Source organism: Ambystoma mexicanum, chromosome 10 (assembly GCF_040938575.1).
Source record: "Ambystoma mexicanum isolate Mex_15411 chromosome 10, UKY_AmexF1_1, whole genome shotgun sequence".
NCBI lineage: Eukaryota > Metazoa > Chordata > Amphibia > Caudata > Ambystomatidae > Ambystoma > Ambystoma mexicanum.
Window position 1 is genome coordinate 45217251 of NC_090932.1, and position 20916 is coordinate 45238166.

Below are 20916 nucleotides of genomic sequence, written 5' to 3' on the forward strand. Positions count from 1 at the left end.
ACTTAGCCAGACCGCAGTAAATCCTGAATGACAGATGGTGACCAAGAGCAGACAAGGCATCCAATCCTAAGGATAGCTCCAACAGTGGCCAACAATGCCGTACTGGCAGCTCCAACAAAGCTGCATTGGTATACCTCTCCTCCCCCCACCCTTGCTAGGCTGACTATGCCACTTTGGGAGCCTCCATAATGTGGAGAGTGTTGGGCAATGCGCTCAAGTAACTCAGTTCCACCACAGTCCTTGGGAGGATGACAATATTCTAGCGGTAGCGCCCACTGTCCATGTGGAGGGTAGCAATGTCACCCATAATGTTTACAATGGCAAGCTGTGTTGCTGAAAACCAATTAGCACAGCCCCCACAAAGGTCCCTGTAGAGGGAGGAAGGCAGTGCTCTACTGCCAGCACCCACCCTTGTGGCCACAACAATGCCTGGGATGAGATGCAGTACTGCTCAAATAACCCCCATGCCCGCGGGAGGACCTCAAAGATGAATTAGTAGCCCTATACGCTGCAGGGGGCAACGTTATATTTGTAGGAGGCATAATCACAGAAATGTGCTCGATAGAAATAGGTTGTTCTTACCTTTGCTTGTTGAGCTGGCACAGGTGCTTGTGGCATTGGTAGTGGGTCAGTGATGTAGGTTTTCTTAGTATTCGGTGATATAAAGGACCCAGAAGGGCTTTGCCCCATGGCTGGGGGATGCATCGGCTCCGGTTTCCAAGCAGTCTGTGGGGCGTAGGCGGGCTCGGAACCATTCCGTCCCCCATAACCCAAGCTTCCTGAGTAATATGGGTCTGTGTAGGAACTTTGGCTGGGTGGGGGATATCCGTAACCAGGCTCAGAGTAGCGCACAGGCTGTGGCGGGGCATAACCATAATCTGGTCCTCGGTGCTGAGGAGGGTTATTCAGAGGAGGGCCAGGCGTGCGGGGCTGCTGCTGACCATATGGCTGATTAGGATTGAAGTTGTACTGCTGTCCAGGCTGCAGACCAGAGGGAACAAATTGAGGGCTAGGTTGTGCAGACTTCACCTGCACATTAAATGTGGGCCGCGTAGGAGTGGATGCTGTGGAGTAGGAGGCTGGCACAGGTTGAGGCTTAGCCGGAACCGTGAATGTCATTGGCGTCGGGGAAGGTTGGGAAGTGATCTGAGGCTGTGGCTTCGCAGCAGATTTCTTGGTGGCCGTCAAAGGTGGCTGGTTGGGAATGATCATTCGCTTATGCCCGGTTACAGGAGTCACTGCAGGAGGAGAAGTCACAGAGAGCCCAGTAGGGAAGCCAGAGGTCTGCAAAGTAACCACACAGAAAGCATTAGCTCAGAGATCATCAGATGAGCTTCCATGTACATAGACTGAAAATCTAAACACAATACACGTCTTACCACGTCTGTGGTATTTGCATAACAACTGGGCACAAAGTGCTCAACAAAAAATGATTGCAAAGAACGTTTGCAATCTTATTGGCTAGATGTAGCCATACCCATCTATCGCAAAAGGAGTGTATTCCAGACCACCAATGGAGGGCAGGCCAGGCGCTGGCATTGCAATATCTCAATTGTAAGTTAAATATTTTTAAACAATGGGAAAGGATTGGTGGTAAAAGGATTGTGTGGCACATGTGTAAGGGACCTATAGCAGAAGCAGTGATGGGTGGGCTAAGGTGAGATCGATGGCTGGGATGGGGAGAGAACGGCAGCAACAGTAGTCTAATTGCATTTCAAGGTGTGGGAGGGGCAGTGTCGGGGAGCAGAGGAAAGGCAGCATGGGCAGGAATCGCACACGATATGAGCGAGGAGATATGCGCTATAAAGAAAGTGTAAACTAAAGAAAAGCATCAGGGAAGGACTCGTCGCTGCAGCACTGAACATGGCGCACACCTCAGTCAGCCAAGGTTCTCTCCACTCTGCCAGGGATAGTTAATGGCTTCCAGCAGAAAGGCCTGTGCCCTGGGAGCCACACAAACTGCAATTGCCATTTAGTGGCCAGGTCTTTTCAGCAAGCAGAGCATCCCACAAGTACCTACTGTAGGTACATCTTCGGGCATCCCACTGTTCATCCTGCCCACCCCTCGCCCCTCCTTCTCCCCTTCCAGGACCGTCAGCAGTAGCAAGAGAAATCATTGTGTGTCTAGGAAATGCACCTCACATCCAAGTAGCCCAAATAGCCACAGTGACACTATGAAGCCTTGCAGAGGGCAGAAAGCTGTCGACAAACATGTCACACTAACGGAGCACCACCACTGCTCACTTCTCCAATCCCAACACACGCTGGTAACCCAGTCTCGCAGCGCTGATTTCTAACTCGATTCATCTTGGGCTCTCCCCTGTGAATGCCCCCATCCACCACTAACCATCGGTAGTGGTAGGTCTGGCCAGCATGCATAAACTACTCAGGATATGCACGTGCCCTTCCCCCTATGCCACCAAGAACCAACCACCAACACTCCGTGTGTGTCCTTGCAGGGACGAAGGTGTACAATGAGGCCGCCACAATGGCAGAGGGGCACTATATAAAGTAACAAAACTCTACCACCACCCTCAGAGTTACTGGATTCCCCCTGATTTCCCTCTTCCTCAGCTCAAAAGCCACAAAACACAAAGTGAAAGAACCAGAATGAACACTTGACTCCACGTGCAGAGGTCACTCTGCTATCAATGAAGAGGCAGTGATGTGGAAACACAATGAAGCATGCCAACAAGTCAACACTATGTGGAACTCTGCACAGAGTCTGAATTAAAGAAAATAAAACTCACCTCTCCAACTAGACGAGAACCTGTAAATGGAGCCAGAAAGCACTCTGGCAGGCCTCATTTGAGTGAGAGGTGGCATACAAAATGTGTTCAATGAATTCATCAGTCTAATACCTCAGAAGTATTCTGCCTTTTTTCACCTTCCCACAGAGGCTCACCATCTCCGGAGCCCTGGTACTCTCTAGGCTGGACTATTGCAACAACCTCTTTCTCAATATTCCTACTTCTACTCTCCGCCCTCTACAACTCATGCAGAACAGAACCACAAGACTTATCCATGGCCTCAAGCCCAGGGAATGCATTGCTCTGGCACTGAAATCCCTCCAATGGCTCCCTGTGGCTGCAAGGATCAAGTTCAGACCCTCTGCATAGTCCACACAGCTTTCTGGGGCCGGGGCCCACCCTATTTACAATGCTCTCTTCTTAAATACTTTCCCTCTAGACCCATCTGCACGACCTCCAACTTTCTGCGGGTGAGTCGCATTCACAAACAGAGATTTGGGGGTAGATCTCTATCCTCTGCAGGTGCCTCCCCCTGGAACAGCCTCCCTGCCTCTCTCTGTCTTGAGCCAGAGCACCTTAAGTTCTGGAAAATCCTCAAGACCTTACTCTTCTCTTCTTCATCCTCTCCCCCTCTCCCCTGCCAATCTCAGTTATTTTTCTCTCCACCCTCCTTCTCCTCCCTAACTCTGTTCAGTTTTTGCTGACAGGTTGCCTGGTTCACCTCCAGAGCCTTACATGTCCCAGGCTCTCCCGCCAGTCCTCTGTACTTGGCTCTGGGCCACTGCACTATGTTCACCATTACTGCACTTTTAGCTTACGCTCCATGAGTGGGGCAACCTTTCTGCATTTAACCAAGGGCCCTGCTGAACTGGACTAGTTGTTCACCCCCATGCCATCTTGCTTGCACCTCAGTCTGTACGCATGCATGAGCAAAATGTACTAGAACTAGTTAGTTCGTCAGTCCTGTCCCCACTCTACCCCCCGCTTTTTTTGTCCCCCCTCCCTAGCTTGGACGCTACTGTAACACTAATGCACATGTACTAGGAGAAATGCTGTCAGGCCTAGTATGCTAGTTTTCTGTTGGATCATTCGGAAACTTCAAGGCCAAGGCGTGATTACTGTATTCCCTTGTTCCCTTTCCACCTTGAATCGCTTTGATGCACTCCACCTGTGCATAAGTGCTGTATACATAAACAAATGAACAAGAAAAGAAATGTAAAAAAATAAGGCGACATGCCCCTGACAGCTTCCGCTCCGCCATTAAGCCTCATAGTGGCAATCAGATTAACATCCCAACTTCTTCTTACTGATGTGAACCATGGAGAGGTAGATGTGAGAGGATCTGATGGCAGAGCAAGGACTCAACATGGAACACGACATCAGTGGAGAGCTCTTTGAGCCACACAGCATTGCCAAGACGGAACTTGAGAACAATCTAGGCCTTTAGAAGCGCGGTTTATAGAGCGCAACTGCTGATGAATATGTATTCAATGGCGCATGCACACACGGCCTTCAGGTGCGTGTGTACCCAGAGGGGACCGCCACTCTGGAAAGCAGCAGGCATCAAGTGACGTCTACATGAATTATGTTTGGGGCTAGGCAAGCAGACAGGGGTTCACATCCAAAAATGAGGGGGCGCCAATAACTTGAATTAAAAAAATCATAAATAATGAAACAAACGTGTGTGTCTACTATATTACATAGATTTATATGCAAAGAAATTACCGATAGTTAACCTGATTGTCGTGCCTAGTGTGACAGGGCGGCCAACCACAAAGAACCACGCTGACTCGAATGTCAAGTCCAAGGGCGTCTATTTAAAAATCTTTACAGACAGGATGGCTGTATCTTCTTGGTATCTGGGCCTAGCTTGGCTGGAATTTTGGTGAGGGATGGCCCCGACTACATGGACTATCCTGGCCTTGTCCCGCTTCCCTAACCCAGGTGTCCCTAATGGGTTTGTTAGTTCTTGCCAGCATGAACACCTGGTTGTCTTATTGCCTTGCTCTAGTGGTGGTTCCCCTGAAACATCGGCTGACTCACTCCCTGGGGATTTTGTAGGCTTTCCCTAACCTAGCCCGCTTAGTAGTCTTTGAGAGTTAGGGACCACGCCTTCTGCTGTCTGGTGTCATGCTCCCTTCTCTCAACACCGGCTCGTACGTGAACCTTCACTATACTGGTCTCTTCAGATGTTCTCCCTCCACCATGTCACTGTCCCTCTGATCTCTCACTCCGCCTTTCCACGTTCATCCTTTGACCTTACCTCTTTTCTTACTACTGTTGTTACTATCGCTTGTGCCTCCAACTATCCCTACCTCAGTTATCTTCTCTTCATTACTTCCTTCCACTCTACTTCCTTGCATCTTGCTATTAGTCTTGTTGCAATCTGTCTCTCTATGCTAATAGTTACTCCTGTCTCCCACTCACTGCACTTTCTATTCTGTTACTCCCATTTCTACTACGTACTTAACCTGTGCCATCACCCCTACTACTGCTCTACTGCTTCTTCTACTCACCAACGCTCCCTACAAGCTACTCCACTAACACTCACTAAAACATAGTAACGCCCACTACTACCACTTCCTACTCCCACCACTCTACTACTCCAACAATTACCATCTCTATCTCTCCAATGGCTTCCCTTAATGCAATAGCTTACCTTGCTTGAGGGGGGTGGGTGACAGGGAAAGGGCTGGGAGCGTGCTGATGAGGGCTAGTAAGCCTCGCCCCTTCATGCCATCTGGCTGCATCCCTAACTTGGAGCCTGTAATGACTTCCAGGACTCATGCATACCTGTAGGTCTTTCTGTGGCTGTTTACTCGTTCAGGTCCCTGGTGGAGTAGTGGAGGAACAAGGTCCCAACTGGGGGCCTTTGAATTAATCAAAACAGCCTCCCTGGTGGGCTAGTGCACTCCCAGTAACCTGATACTCGTACGCTCTTGGTTCCTCCAGGGAGGGCATGACAACATGTTAAATCCTTCTGTTTTTATCGTAAGCGTACATAAGAGACTAGACTGTTCATTCTAGTCCTCACAATTACTCTTCCTTGTTCCGCACCTCCTCCTCATCCCAGTACTTGTTAAATAGGCCTCCCTAAAATAGTCCCTGCACTTACTCGTCTCAGTAGTCAAACTTTTCGGATCTAAGAGACATACACGAGATATGGAGTTGGGTTTGGGTTCTCCCAAGATTTTCTCACTGGCCTCCAGAGGGGGATGTCTTCCCCATGAAATCCTCCCTCTGAGTACCACCCCCAGGGGGACTATCGGGTAGCGGCCTCACCTTCCTGGTGTCATGTAAAGGGGCTCCGCCTTGGCGAGAAGTGTGGACATCTCGGGATTCGTCACAGTACCCATCATGCGTCATACGTTGGCGTCCTCAGAGTGATTGTTTTTAGGTCATGACACACCACCATTGTTATTCCAGGGCTTCTATATGGCTTAGAGGTCCTGCCCACAAAACATGTATTATGGCTTGACAAAATTGAAGGCAAAATTCTTAGATCCTCATTGGGTCTGTCGAGCAGGGTATCTGTTGAGGCACTGAGAACTGAACTTGGGTTGCCATCGCTTAGGCCCCTCTGGCTCCTTCAACAGTGTAATTTGTACTTGAAATTGAAACCGGTTTGCTGTGATCCCAGTACCTTAATGGGAATGTTGACTGCTCAATGGGAAGATCCCAATGGGTTTATTCAGAACTTGCAGATGCAAGCATTGGCACATTTCAACACTCTTGCTATATCCCTGGATCAGGTATTAGACTTTGAGCATTGATTATATATTACAATTTAAGAAGAGGGACTGGGATAGAGTGGACAATCCATCTAGGTTGCACCAAAAAAAGATGCAATAAATATTGCCAACAAGGACTATATCTGGACTCTTCTGAATTAAGGCGCTTTATTTTATATCTTTGTTTTAATTTACTTCCTACAAAAGGAGCACGGTGGGGCTGGAAGAACGTTGCATATAGTGAAGGTACGTGTCGTCTTTGTGAATCGCAGAGTGAAACCAGTAGACACGTGTTACCGTCCTGTCCTTGTCTTGGGACTCATCACATGCGTGCAAGTCAAGAAGTCCTTATTTACACAGACCAGTTCTGGAGTTCTATATATGGAGCCGAGTCATTAGTTATCACTGCGCCTGCTCATTATGTCTGGAAAGAGGCACAGTCACTTTTTGCTTGAGTTAAACAATGACAGCAATGTTCTAGGTTTTAAATGTGTACACTTAATTGTTTTAAGGGGATTTAATTCTGGAGTCCATTCTTTTGTGGCGTACTTCATGAACTATGTTTTTATTGCTCTACATTCGGAAATATATCTATTCAAATGAGAGTTGATTATATAGTTTGAAGTTGTATAATTCCCAATGAATTTTGATCCGTCTCCTTGTCTTTTTCAATTGTCTGCTCTTTTTGTATGTGCTAAAGGTTGATCTGTTAACCAAATGCACAACAAAAGAAAATTCAAAAAAATATATGTCATGACATACGTTGCAGTAACACAGGGTGTAGAGTAAGTGTCTGCTCTTCAGCTGCCATGCAGGAAGGGAGGGTAAGAGCACGTTTCTAAACAGATACAATCCATAGGAAGACTGTTCCTGGGTAAGTAATGTCTACCTTCTGAGGCTTGTAAATCCATTTAGACTCACATGCCTAGCATTGACTAGTGAGCAGTACCGAAAAATCATGGAGGGTAAGCTGGGAACAGTGACAAATAATTGTTTCCCTACTGCCTGTGAATCTGCCTGTGCATCTACACAAATGTGTTGTGTGAACGTGTGCATTAAACTGCATGCGGCCCTGAACATCAAGTGAGATAAGCATGTGTCGTGAACGGAGAGGGGTTTGTTGCTAGTTTAAAGCATTTCTGCATTCAATACACAATCCACCGTGCAATCAGTGGTGTAACGACCTTTGAGCAGATTTAGTTTTAATCCTTCCAAAAAAATATTGTGTTATGTTGACTTAACCTGGCTGACCTACAGAGCCGCGTGGCAAACGGTGACCAGTTAAAGATCCGTCAATGTATAATGTAAAGCATTTCATTGTTATCAACCGAACTGCATTCATATGCATGCATTTTTAGGCAATTGAAATTGTGATAGGGTTTTCGCTCTAGTAGGTCAGGGGAGTGATAGGAAGGGAAGTGTGGGAGAGGAGACAGCAACTGCTTGTAACATTGAATCTCAATAGAATATGTAAGGAGGTTATATGCTCCCACAGAAGTGAACTATCCCCTTTCCCATCTTCATAAGGGTTAGCCCCCTGGCATTTTAGTTTAGTTGTATCCCTGCATGCAAGGGTAGATTTGGTGACTGAACAGCCCATACGGACCAGATATGTAGTGCCTTGTGTCTCTGTGAATGCCGGTTCTAGACGAACGATAGGAGTGCAATGGATTGTCATGACATTTTGAAAAGCATTTTAATAAAAAAAACATGGATCTGTCCAACCATATCCTTGTGGATTGCTACAAAGATTTCACCTATTAGAAGAGCGTGGAGTTCACCGAATCGTGTAATAGATGTAATGGCTCTCTTTTTTATAAAAAATAAAGGCTTGTTTGCATATGACCAAGCTGAAGGATGATTTATCTATGGGCTCAAAAGGAGGGCATGAGGCTGTAGAGCACTGGTTTAGGAGGCCAGCCTGGAGCAGGACATGCCACAAGTGGATATATACATTGAAGTCCTTCCATGAAAGCTTCCACCAGGGCACCTTGTGCTGTAAGGTGGCATGTGCTGCCATAAAGACTACATACATGTACCTTTAGGGAATTGCAGAATAACCCAGTCTAACAAATAAAGGAGTTACTCATCTGGAAATTCTTGAGCAAAATGATATACAGGCGAGTTTCTAGCACTTATTCTTGCATTTAGCAGAACTACCAACTAGCACCTATACTGTATCCGCATGAGTTGGGACAGCTCTGCCTATCCCAATGAGACACAGGGAGGTCCTCAGCCTAACAGCCCGAACCCAAAGGGAGATGCCATATCCCTGACTGGCACTGGAAGCTCTTCTGGGAACAGAGTCCTCCTGGAAAGCACACAGACAGTCAAACACACCATTCTGCTAACTCTTTCCTCTGCAGCAACAAACAATAGAATGCAGTGATACCCCTTGATTAGTCCGGCCTAGCTGCACACATAATCCTATTCACAAACTCCATCACAGCCAGAATGCAGATACCAAAGTCCATTTGGCCTTGCTGCAGACATTCTACTGATCTCACACAATCACCGCACCATGCCTAGCACTAGAATGCAGATGCACACCACTTAATCCACACTTGCGGCACACATACCGGGTGCACCCAAACACGTTTAACTACATTACTCACTCCACTGACCTGGACTACCGTCCCAGAGGGCGTTCAACCCAAAGTGCTTTAGAATCATACCAATGGTAAAAGGCGCTATACAAATGCCCAATAACATAACAGATAGGCGACACGGTCTGCCAGAGAGCATTTAATAGGTTTATTGTGCACCAGATAGCAAATCTCTTCTATTTAATAAACGTTTCTTGCACTTGTCTTTCTACAGCAGATTGAAGAAGGTAGAAGTAATCACATTCTAGGACTTCAGGAGCTAGGTGTCCAAGTACACAGTGTGTGAACTGGAATGTTTTCTATGCGGATTGGATTGCTGTAACAGGTTGTGGATAGGGTGTTGCGCCGGCTACAGGCGATGTGTCTACCACACCTGCCATGTCCTAGCAGCAGCAAGCATCAGCAAGAGTGTTCGCATGCAGGAACTTGTGCACTACTGTGCAGGGGAGGATTCGGGGCTAGGGTGGAGTCCACGCACATGTACCGGAAGAATTCATCCATAGAGCCTGGCCCCGTGACCCTGGAAGTGAAGGTGCGCCATTTTGCATCAGTACTTGTTGCAAAGAAGTCTGTCTTTTGAAGATGTTTTTTAATGTACTCGTGTTAAACTCTCACTTGTGTCCCTGAATTATTAGCCTAGTCAAAACGTCTGCCAGACAGTTGTGAATTCCTTGAAAATGTGAGCACGATGGAAATGTGCATTGCTATGCCCCAGCGCTGGGATCTGCTGGCTGATATGTGACAATGTTGAGAACGTCTGCGGCCTTATTTGCTGGATACCACTTCGGCTGTTTCGTTGTCGTTTCTCACCCGAACTCGCTTGTGCAGCATACGAGTTTGCAAACTGGGACGTGCTTGCTATACAGATACCAATTCCAGCACATTGCTGGAAAGGGTGGATTATTGAGGGCTCCATCTGCCCTGGCGGTGAGATACTCGATGAAGCGTTGATGCCTCTGGTTATGGTCACCCGGGTGGCCCTGTAACATGTTTGCGGGAGTCCAGCACTTTAGGCCAGTGCAATATTTGGAGCTATTACACTAGATCCTGCCAGTGAACTGCAAGTCACACCTGGAGAGGGCACACATGAGGTCGTGAACATGGAATGAGGCTACCCCCTTCCTGATAGTGACCTACCCTCCCCTCCCATAGCCTTTATGGGCTATCATCAGTCCTATTCCCTTAACACCTGTAATTTCCCTGGACGTACTGAGACGAAGTCTAGAGGAGTGCAGATTTGCCATGAGAAACCCCACTATGGTACTGGGACGAGAAAGATGCAGATCAAGGCACACCAACTTCAACAGTGGGCATGTCCCACTAACTAGGCCCACCATAGGCAGGCCATTGATTTCAACTATGCCCACCTGCAGCCTGTTAACTACTTAGATAAATATAAAAGGAACACACATGTTTGGCAAAGAAAGCGAGTTGGATGGCAAGCAGGAGAGGCAGCAGAGCCAGAGCTGCCCAAACCAAGGCCACAGAGAGCGAGACGCCAGGATGCTGCAAGACTGCCGAGTGCAGAAGGAGAAATCAAGAGAGCTGGATTTATTGCCAGATGGGAGCCGAGGGGCAAATTAATCCCTACTCCTTGTGGCCACAGAGGTGCTTGCTCCACAGGGCGAAGCAGAAGGCCCAGGAGGGACTGAGGGGCAGGTGGAGAGACCCTGACCTCAGCTGGGAAAGCCGCTGAAGGAAGGAGCAGCGGAATCCATTAACGGTGAGCTTCGGAAGCAAAAGAAACCAGTCACCAGTTAAGAAAAGACACTATACTTTGTAGCTGTTTGACCGCGAGCGAAAGAACTTGTTCCCGAAAGCCATTGGGATACCGCTGAGATATAAACAATGAGAAAGAACGTATGAAAGGATATTAAGTAGCACAGTGGTCTCATATAATGATATACGCATTTGAAAGTCTCTGTGAAAGAAAAGATGCATTGCTACAGCAGGGGAGCCGTGCGCGAGTGAAGTGTGAGCATAATGGAAATCCTTTTGAAAGCTCCACAGCAAGAGAGGAGCTACATGAAACTTGTAGTAAGAACAAAGTTGCAAAAACTAATAAAGAGACATTGTGAATGAATTAAGAGTGTTCAGAAGCATTGAGGTCGCCCCCAGGCTGATCCAGTAGGGCTGAAGATACCCCACCTTAATGACCAAATGAGACTCAAGCAAAGCTAGGCACCTGGTTGCGCAACCTGTTTTAATGGGTGGGCCGTGCGTCTGCAAACTGTGCCACAACCAGGGGGGGGCCTAAGTGTAAGGGGGAATCATTGAGATACTGAAGTTGAAAGGCAGAAGGACTTGGTTTTGCATGCGGAAAGGAGGCCCGCAAGCAAGAAATAGTGATATTTTCTGATGGAACTGTTGTGATCTATAATTTGAACATTGGTACATTGAAGGATAACGAGGAGGGTCGAAGCTCGAGACAATGGGAGCCGGAGAGACCCGGTGAAGAAGTGGATCCAGGTAAGGAAAGGTACTGTGAGAACTTGTGGAACTTTCTTACCCCCGAGTGTCTTGAACTTGGGGAAGGGAGCCGTGGAAGAGTTCCATTTTCACACTGACTTTGCTTTGAACGCTATTAAGTTTCCCAGATCCCATAACACCCTATTACTTGCAGAAGTAAAGCAAGCATAGGTTTTGACACAGACAGTAGTTTACTTTTGACTGACAGACTTAGACTTCGACTTCCCCTAGTTTTCTTTTCATTAGGGAACCTTCGCACCTTCGAGTTGGGAGGGCGATTGTTATTTGGGTGTTGAGAAGACAGTGTGTAGCACTGCTCCCTATTATGAGCCAATCACCCGGGAAGGGGCCCAGCTGCATTCCCGGTCTGTGAAGGTGTGCAGCAGCCATACCTACTACATTTGCGAGCACATCCGTGAAGTGACCTTGTTTTAACATAAGGACCTCTGAGCCATCCTAAGTTTTGGGGTTTGAGAAACAAATGCTAGTCTTTGTTCCAACACTCGTCTCATGCTTGAGTCTTTATTTAGACCTAGAACATGTTTTCTTATGAGATTTCCACTACAGGCCCCACCTGTCTCTGGCAATCCCCTGTACATGTAGGGGAATTATGTTCTCCTGCCCTTTACTGAGGTAGCATGGGAGGGGACGTTTATTAGAGTATTTTTTTTTTTTAGACAAAGCACCCTTCAGTGTGTGTTCCTCGGCCCCAGGTATAAGGTCCACACTGGGACTGGTAGATGGCTGGCAGGAAAACCTGTGAGCCTTGGCCACAATATCCATGGACCGTTTGGGAGAGCTGATGGGCCGTGGGTGTTGGTTCCGAAGAAGACTTCCAGCAGATAAAGCCCCCAGAGTGCATAAGGCCATCCTGTGAGCTGGCCCCAGGGTTTTTAGAGTCTCAAACCCCTTCTTGGCTTCGCCAGGGCGCCCTCTTCTGGCTTGCCAAACAAGAGAGATTACTGAACTGACTTGTCTATTAATGTCTTCTGTGTCTCAGGTCAAAAAGCTGTCTGTTGAGGACCATTGCCCCTCCTAGCTGCCATCTCTGCGGTGTCAATGGCATTCTTAACGGCCTTGTTTGCGACCAGCTGTCCTTCATGGATATTTCCCTCCATGTCCTGCAAGGTGGATGGCAATTCCATTATCGGGGCGTGGATATCACCCCACTGGGCACAATCATAATGCAAATGCTACAGCCATAACCACTGTAGTCTTAGACACCTGCACAGCATGCACTGCAGAAGTAGCCATTGTGTGTCCAATAGCAGAAGTTCTTGATTTCTTTGTCTGGGGATGTGATGCAGTAGAGAGAGGCAAACAACTTTCTGGCGCTGGTAATATCTAGGGAGTCTTGAGGAGGGTGCCCCGAATAGAAGCTGCATCAGAAGGCAGTGGCCGATATTTCTATCCTAACTTTTTTTTTTTTAAAACATGTTTTTATTGAGGTCTCAACAATTGCAGTGGCACTTAACAAACACAATATGATGTAGCATTCATAGCATAATTGTTGTTAAACAAATATATAACAGTCGTCGTTTAAACAGTTGTTTCAGTGTCGGAAAGCATATCACAGAGGTATGACCTGAATGGGCCCCAAATGTCTTTCGGCCTGCTCATACTCGGTTGGGACATTACGTATTGCTCCTCGCATTCATTGATGTAAGTTAGTTCACGTAGAAAAACGTCCATGGTGGGGGCAGCCGTGCTCTTCCATACCTTTAGTATACATCTTTTAGCTATTACGCACGACACATTAAACAATCTTCTACGTTTTTCGGAGCATTTGCCTGTATCCCCAAATAAGTATTTTTGTGGGGTTAGGTGCGGGGGAATCTGTGTGACTTCGTGTAACATTTCCGCAACTTTCTCCCAGAACCGCATCACAGCTGGACACTCCCAGTACATATGATAGGACCCCGCTGCCAGAGACCCACACTTGGGACATTTGCCTGGATCGTCTGGTGTGAATGTAGCTATCCTGGCAGGAGTGTAATGCAGTCTGTTTAGGATTTTAAATTGTATTAATCGAAGCCCGGCATTAAGGGAGACTCGTTTTGTTAATGCACAGTATCTCGCCCATCTTTCTTCTGTTATTGGCGTTTTCATATCCATCTCCCATTTCTCCCTCGCCTGGCTTACCACTGCGGAGTGAGTCTGTATTGACTTGTAAAGTTTGGAAACTCCCAGCCCGTCCCGCGATGTGACCAACTGCACACACGGGTGGGAAGGGGGTTCATCTGGGAATGACGGCCAGCGTCTATGATACGCTGATCTCATTCGATAGTACTGCAGTGTCCTGAGTTGCCCACCTCCTATGCCCCTAGTGAATACCTCCAGGGTCACGAATTTCCCCTCTAGGTACATATCGCCTATTTTCATCTCCTTGCCAGGGTCCCAGGCTTCCTGCATATCCGTATCGAACGTGGGGGGGAGGCCAGGGCAATTCCACAGGGGCACCTCAGGATTATACGGAGTCTCTATTTTCAGCCTTTTGTATATCACTCCCCAGGCTTTTACTGTGCAACTCACGGGGTCAAACTCGCAGGAGTCTTTATGTCTGGTGTTGAAGATCACTGACCCAATGTTGGTGGGCTCGGTAGTGTATTCTTCTATTTGCGTGTGAGGGGAGTTGTCCCAGTCACCGCACCAGTACTTTGCAAATTGTGCTTGTGATACGGTATAATAGAGCTCAAAGTCTGGTGCGGCTAGTCCCCCTTTCTCATATGGCTCTGTCATCTTTTCCCAGCTGATTCTGGCTGACTTCCCGTCCCACAGAAAGGACACCACCATCGAGCGGAGTCTAGAGAAGAATTCTCTCCCCGGCCATATGGGGATATTTACAAATAGATATAACAATTTCGGTAGTACAATCATTTTAAGAATGGCAATTCTACCATGTAATGAAATTGGGAGACGCCTCCATGTCTGCAATTTGACTTGTAGTGTGTGTAGCACCTGTTCGTGATTGTCGATGTATAATGTTTGTTTATTACAGGAGACTAGTACACCAAGGTATCTGATGTGATGTGCAGACCATTTAAGGCCGCAGATATGAACCGGGCATCTTGTGGAAGGGGTGAGTGGGAACACTTCTGATTTGGAGTTGTTGACCTTGTATCCAGAATATTCTGCAAATTCGTTAATATCATGATGGGTATGATGTTTTTGTCAGGTTCGCGAACATAGAGTAGCGTATCATCCGCATATAATGATATTATTTGGGTGGCTCCCTTCAGTGTTATGCCTCTACTATCGTGCCTCACTCTTATCGCCGACGCCATGGGCTCAATTGTTAAAGCAAAAAGTATAGGGGAGAAGGGGCACCCCTGTCTGGTACCCCTGCCTAGTTCAAACAATTGAGACATGGTTCTATTTGTGTGTACTTTCGCACATGGAGCTGTATAAAGCAGTTTGACATATCGGATGAAATATGGGCCAACCCCAAATGCCTCCAACACAGAGAACAGATATTCCCAGGAGACCAAGTCAAACGCTTTCTCGGCGTCCAGGGATATCGCCACTGCCTGTTTGCTTGGGTTGATCTGTGACATTATGCCAAATAGTCTACGCAAATTGAGGGCGGTGGACCGTTGGGGAATGAACCCGCTTTGATCAACATGTACTAGTGTTGGCGTGACAGGTAGCATACGGTTTGCCAGTACTTTCGCGAAGATTTTGGCATCTACGTTTATTAGAGACAGGGGTCTATAGGATGACATGTCTTGTGGCGGGCGGCGGGGCTTGGGCAACACAGTTATTATGGCCTCACGCATTGTTTGTGGTAAGGTTTGTTTACCCAAAGCCTCCCCCCATACCTCCAGCAGGACTGGGACCAGTTCTTCCCGGAATTCCTTGTAAAATTCCACTCCCAGGCCATCCGAGCCCGGCGCCTTGCCAGACGTAAGCCCCTTGATCGCCTCAGTGAGCTCCTCTGCCGTGACAGGTTGCTCCAATATGTGTCTGTTTTCTTCTGTGAGTTTAGGGAGATCCAAGGCTGCCAGATAGGCTTTGATCTCATCAGGGGATTTCCTATCTCGGTTCATGTACAGTGTTTTATAGAACTGTACAAATTCATCATTTATTCCCTGTTCACTTGTTATCATCACGCCTTGCGCCGTGAGTATCGACGCAATCGGGGCCACATTGTTTTCCTGCTTGACCAGATTGGCCAGCATTTTCCCAGCCTTGTTCCCCTCCCCGTATCTCCGGGCTCTGGAAGGGGCTGCTATATAGTGAACCTCCCTCGTTGCCAGTTTATCAAATTCCCTAAGGGATTTATGTATTTCGGCAATGGTGTCTCCACCATGCGTCCGGCTATAAGTCTCCTCCAATACGGTTAGTTCCCCTTCCACCCTCTCCAGGTCTCGGCGTACCTCTCTCAGTAGGCCCGTTGTTTTAGATATTAGGACCCCTCTTGCCCACACCTTGAATGCTTCCCAGACTGATGAGATATGGTCCACAGACCCAATGTTGTTTGTGAAGAAGTCGACAATGTCTGTGTGCAGGCCTTCCACTACGTTTGGGTCTTTTAATATACCAGTAGGCATTCTCCACCTCCTAGCCGGCTTAGGGGCACCCCTGATAATGATTTCCATGGTCACCGGGGAATGATCAGATAGGGTACGGGGGGAGAATTTCGCAACTCTGCAAGGCGTGTGAAGTGCTTGAGGGAATAAACCAATAGTTGATGCGCGACTCGCTGTCATGTAGAGAGGAATAGAATGTGCACCGTTTGCTTGTTGGATGCAGCACTCGCCAGGCGTCCAGCAGGGACAGCTGCTGCACTATCTGTTTCAAAGCTAGCGACGTCCTAGATGGTGGCCTAGGCGTCTTGGCTGACCTGTCCAGGGCCTGGTCCAGCACAACGTTAAAGTCGCCTCCCCATATTATGTTTGTTGCTTCACGTTTAGCAAGTATTTCAAATATATGCAAGTAAAAGTCTGGATCCTCGAGATTAGGGCCATAGGTATTTACCAGGGTCATCTGTTCGCCAGCGATTTCCCCCCAGACCAGCACATATCTGCCCATCGAGTCCAACAGGTGGCCTTTTTCAATAAACCCTAGCGATTTGTGGATCAGAATGCTTACCCCCCTGGATTGTGAGGAGTAGTTCGTGGAAAACCGCTGCTTGCCCCATTTCACCAGTATTTGATCGTTAACCGTGCCCTGTGCATGCGTTTCCTGCAGCATTAAAATTTGGGGCCCGTGCCCACTGACATAATTGCCCACTTTTCTGGCTTTCATTGGATTGTTTAGGCCTCGGACATTCCACGTCATCAGTTGAACCTTTAGACCGTCCCCCATTATCTATGCGTGTGGATTGTGTTAAGTTTCGACAACCATAGATGCACATGCATTCAGGATTGAGGCGGTGCCAGCACTTGTGAGACCGTTTTCCAAACAAACTACAACCTTCAACTGTGCACAATTCCCTCCCAGACTGAAACTCGTCTGGGCGGTGATACCAACAAGAGAACTTACCCTTTAGCCCTACCCCTCCCATCACCCACATCTGCCCCAACTTGACGATGATCCCAAGTAACTGATTGGAACGTTCCTGAGGGTGCATCGTCACAAAGCAATGCTCAGCCGTTTGGCCGCCCATGCGGGAGACTCTACGGCCCGATTACCTCGGATTTCAGTTCGGTTTAGCTGTGCCGACAGTGTGGTAGAACAGAAACATAGTGCAACTTGTAGGGGGGTGTCTTATCCATCCACCGGATCACCTCTGCCCTCACCCGGGCGAGGTCCAGCATTTGGGTCTCTTGCGCGGTCTCTTGGGGGCAGCGGAATGAAGGCCTCGACATATGCCAGTGCCTCTGCGGGGTGTTCAAAGAAGTGGGCTCTGCCACCATGTTGAATTCTCATTTTTGCAGGGAATATCAAGGCATATGGTGTGTTACGAAGTCGCAGTTGCTTTTTAACCATCTCGTAGGATCTGCGTTGTGCCTGTACATTTGCAGAAAAATCCGGATATATATGTATTCTGTTGTCTTCATGGTGTAGTGTCCCCTTTTCTCTTGCCAATCGCAGGATCACATCTCTGTCCCTGTAGTTGAGGAGACGCGCAATGATGGTTCGGGGTGGAGCGCCCGGCTTGGGGGTTGGCGCCAGGGTGCGATTGGCCCTTTCAACAAGGAAGTTATTGGATAGGGAGTCTTCCCCTAGTACAGATTTCAATAGCTCTTCCACCCTTCTCTCCATGGAGCCCTTGCCAAACGACTGACACTCCAACAATACGGATGTTGTTTCTGCGGGATCTGGATTCGAGTTCCTCGCACTTGTTCTGCGTCTTGCGGAGTTCTGTCTGGAGTGAGGCTATGTCACGACTATGTTGTGCGAGCACGTCTTCATTTACACCTATCCTGTTTTCTGCCTCTGAGATGCGTGCACTTTCCTTCTCCACTCGCGCTTTCAAGGAGCCAATCGTCGCCACAATGTCGTCTAATTTCACATTGACTGCCAGGAACCCATTCTGTACAATTGTGGCCAAGCGATCCAGTGGATCTGTGTTTTGAGCATCAGATGTTTGTGCTGCCCCTCCTGGTGTCTCCTGTTGTTGGGAGCTTGTGTAGGAATCCATTGGGCCGGTCTTTCTCGTCCCCGCAGCTTTTTTGTCAGTGCGGCCCATTGGGTGGCGTTGCAACTCCCAGGGTAGGTTGTGCTCTCCCACGTCTGTATGCTGCCGGCCTCCTATGACCATCAGCAGCGGTTATGTTACGAGTTATTGTTGCACCGCGATGCAGGCTGGGGGGTGGGCACCGGGGTGTACAATCTCGTCCCTGGGGCGCTGCCGTGGGCCTCCGCGGTCCTCGTATGTAGCAAAGCCTTGTATGTTGGGTAAAAGGTTTTGGCGTTTGGCGTTCGGCCGTCGCCTTGTCTTTACCCCTCTGTCAAGGGGATCCAGGAGTACTTCTGGCCTGCAGCTTCTCCGGCTGTCTACTGCCTTCCTCAACCGGGACGTAATGTAGTGCCCCCACCGCCCACACCGTGCGGGGGTGGATGAGTGATGGGATTAAGCGGTCTTCCGGACCTCACTGTTCAGGGTCTATCACAGCGTGTATGGGAGCATGGGGTCTGTTTGGCCAGGTGGATTTTGCTGCCGTCCGACAGCGCAGGAAGTATTTGCACCCGGGGGGTCCTTGAATAGGAGGTTTATTCCTGGCGCCTCGTAGTGCTCCTCAGTCTTCGGTGGAACCTCGTCCCAAAACTGAATCGTTCGCCCCCGCTCCCGTGGCACGGATGTTCCTTGCGGAGGGTGCTGGCCCCCTGTATATCCACCTCCCTGGTCTGTCCACTTACTTGACCAGCTACGTCCCAGCTGGGCCTAGCCGCGGGCAGGACCGGATTCACGGGGCTGGCGTTGTCATCGCGGCGTTTCCTCGCTTAATCTCTCCTGCGGCCCGAAGTACGGGACGAGGGGGTCTGCTCTCACCCCGCCAATCGGTCCAGTGTGAGAATGAGTGGTGCGTCCCCGTCTTCAGGCAGCGTCCGTGTTCGGGCAAGTTGCCCCTCCCCCACCAGGCCGCGCAGCCGTCGCGAGCCCCGGGCTCGAGTGTGGATCGCTTGGAGCCCACCAGCGGCCAGGCCCCGGCTCTACAGGCGCTGCCGGTACAAACGATGACAGCTCCGCCGTCCCATGGTCCACTCGCACAGCCTTTGCAGGATGTCTTCCAAGGGTATTCCGCGGCAATATTCTGCAGTTGTGCGTCGGCCAACGCTAACCTGGAAGGATTAATTAGTGAAAAGGATTTCAGTCGAGCCGGAGCTCTTCACCTAGGCGGCCATCTTAGCCGTGCGCAACAGCGCCCCCCTATCCTAACTTTTACCACTCTAGCAGAGGCTTGTGTCTGGAGTGCCATATTACCTTGCTGCTTTATGGATTTGAATAGTGAAATGCAATGTGTGATGGGACTTTGCTCTACCAGTGATTCCTCAAAATCCTTCTCTTCTGGGTCTTGCGACATGATGGAAAGTCCTGCAGCTGATCTCTTTACCAGAGCTGTACAAGACTTCTGGGCATTGCTCACTCTGTGGGTCTTCAATTTCAGTGCATGATAGGGGTAAGTCCGGGTGAATGTAATCGCCTTGAGGTGCTTTAAGGGCTGTTTTTTAGTGGGTACCACCACTTGAACCGGACGTTTACTCTGTAGCTTGTCCTGCATTTCTTGAGCAATCTTCACCATAGTGTCCTTGAAGCCTTCACTGCCCTGTGGTGACTTGGTTGGGAGAATAGGGCCTCCCATATGTTCCTGTTCCTGAACATCTTCCAGTTCTTTTTCATCTTGACCCTCTACAAGACCTCAAGCTCCTATAGCTGAAGACCAAGAATGATTTTTGTGTTGGCTCGACGTTTCGGTGCCGAGGTGAACGTACCAAAATGCACGCTCTTTCAGACGCTGAGTGCAAAGGGAGAGACCTACATAGTGCAGTGTTTTCTACTTTTGGGTCCCAAGGGACACTGCTTTTCAACCCCAATATTTTAGTGTGTGGCTCTCCAACTGTATCGTCAACCACAACAGTGCCGGTGCTATTGAGACCTTGTTCTAAACAGGTCAAACGTTCACCCTGGGGTGAGCTGCTCCCTGTTTTGAAGGCAGCCGAGCAGTACCGTCACAATGTTTAGGTGTCATCCACGAACATTTAGTCAATGTCACAGCTCTCTGAATAGGCCAGATCTTTGGAGGGGGTCTTACTGAGGACATGATGCAGCTTCACAGTTACCTACTGGGACCTTTTTGGTCTGGCATTCAGCATGCCCACTGCGAGGGTGGCCCAGCAGCTCCATCCTGTAAAAGCCTTTACCAGGCTGCTTGACCTCAACCACCTCATCGGCAGTCAAGGACTTAATACAGTCTGAGGCATATGGGTCCATGGCACACCCTGTCCAATGCTCAGACCTCCAGTTTGGACAGTTTTCCGACTCGAACTCCTTCACGTCGAGCAAGCGTCTTCAGTCTGGTCCCTTGGAAGTCAGTGGTTACACACCTTGGGAGAATCTTTACATGGAAACTGTGTATAGAAACGAGAGTAAAACGTCAAGGGTGTTCTCTACATTTGGAGAATGCAAGCAGATTTAGCCAAGAACGTAATGGATCGGGACTAAGCATTCTCGACACCCGCAAGAAACCAAGCCCCAAAACTGTCCCTAATGACTGCCAGACAGTAGCTGGTGGCGGTCGGAGATACTTTGATGGCACTCGGTTTCTGTCTCACCATCAGCATGTTTTAGAAATGTTGATTTCCACCTCTGCTCACGCGACCACCCGATGTTTAAAAGGAACATCCATCTGAGGTTGTGTACACGTGTAGAATCCAGGGTACATGCACAGGTAGGGTATGCATAGAGCGACAGGC

The 20916-nt window shown here is 48.7% G+C and overlaps 1 protein-coding gene across 6 annotated transcripts in view; it reads right to left on the reverse strand.

Moving 5' to 3' along the window:
* Window positions 1-20916, reverse strand: part of LPP (LIM domain containing preferred translocation partner in lipoma) — a 1982563-nt gene that overhangs the window by 573403 nt on the left and 1388244 nt on the right. For all 6 annotated transcript variants that reach the window (XM_069617470.1, XM_069617468.1, XM_069617472.1 and 3 more), the window contains one exon: window positions 583-1284. In XM_069617470.1, coding sequence (XP_069473571.1) covers window positions 583-1284 — 702 coding nt within the window. The remainder of the gene's footprint in view (window positions 1-582; window positions 1285-20916) is intronic.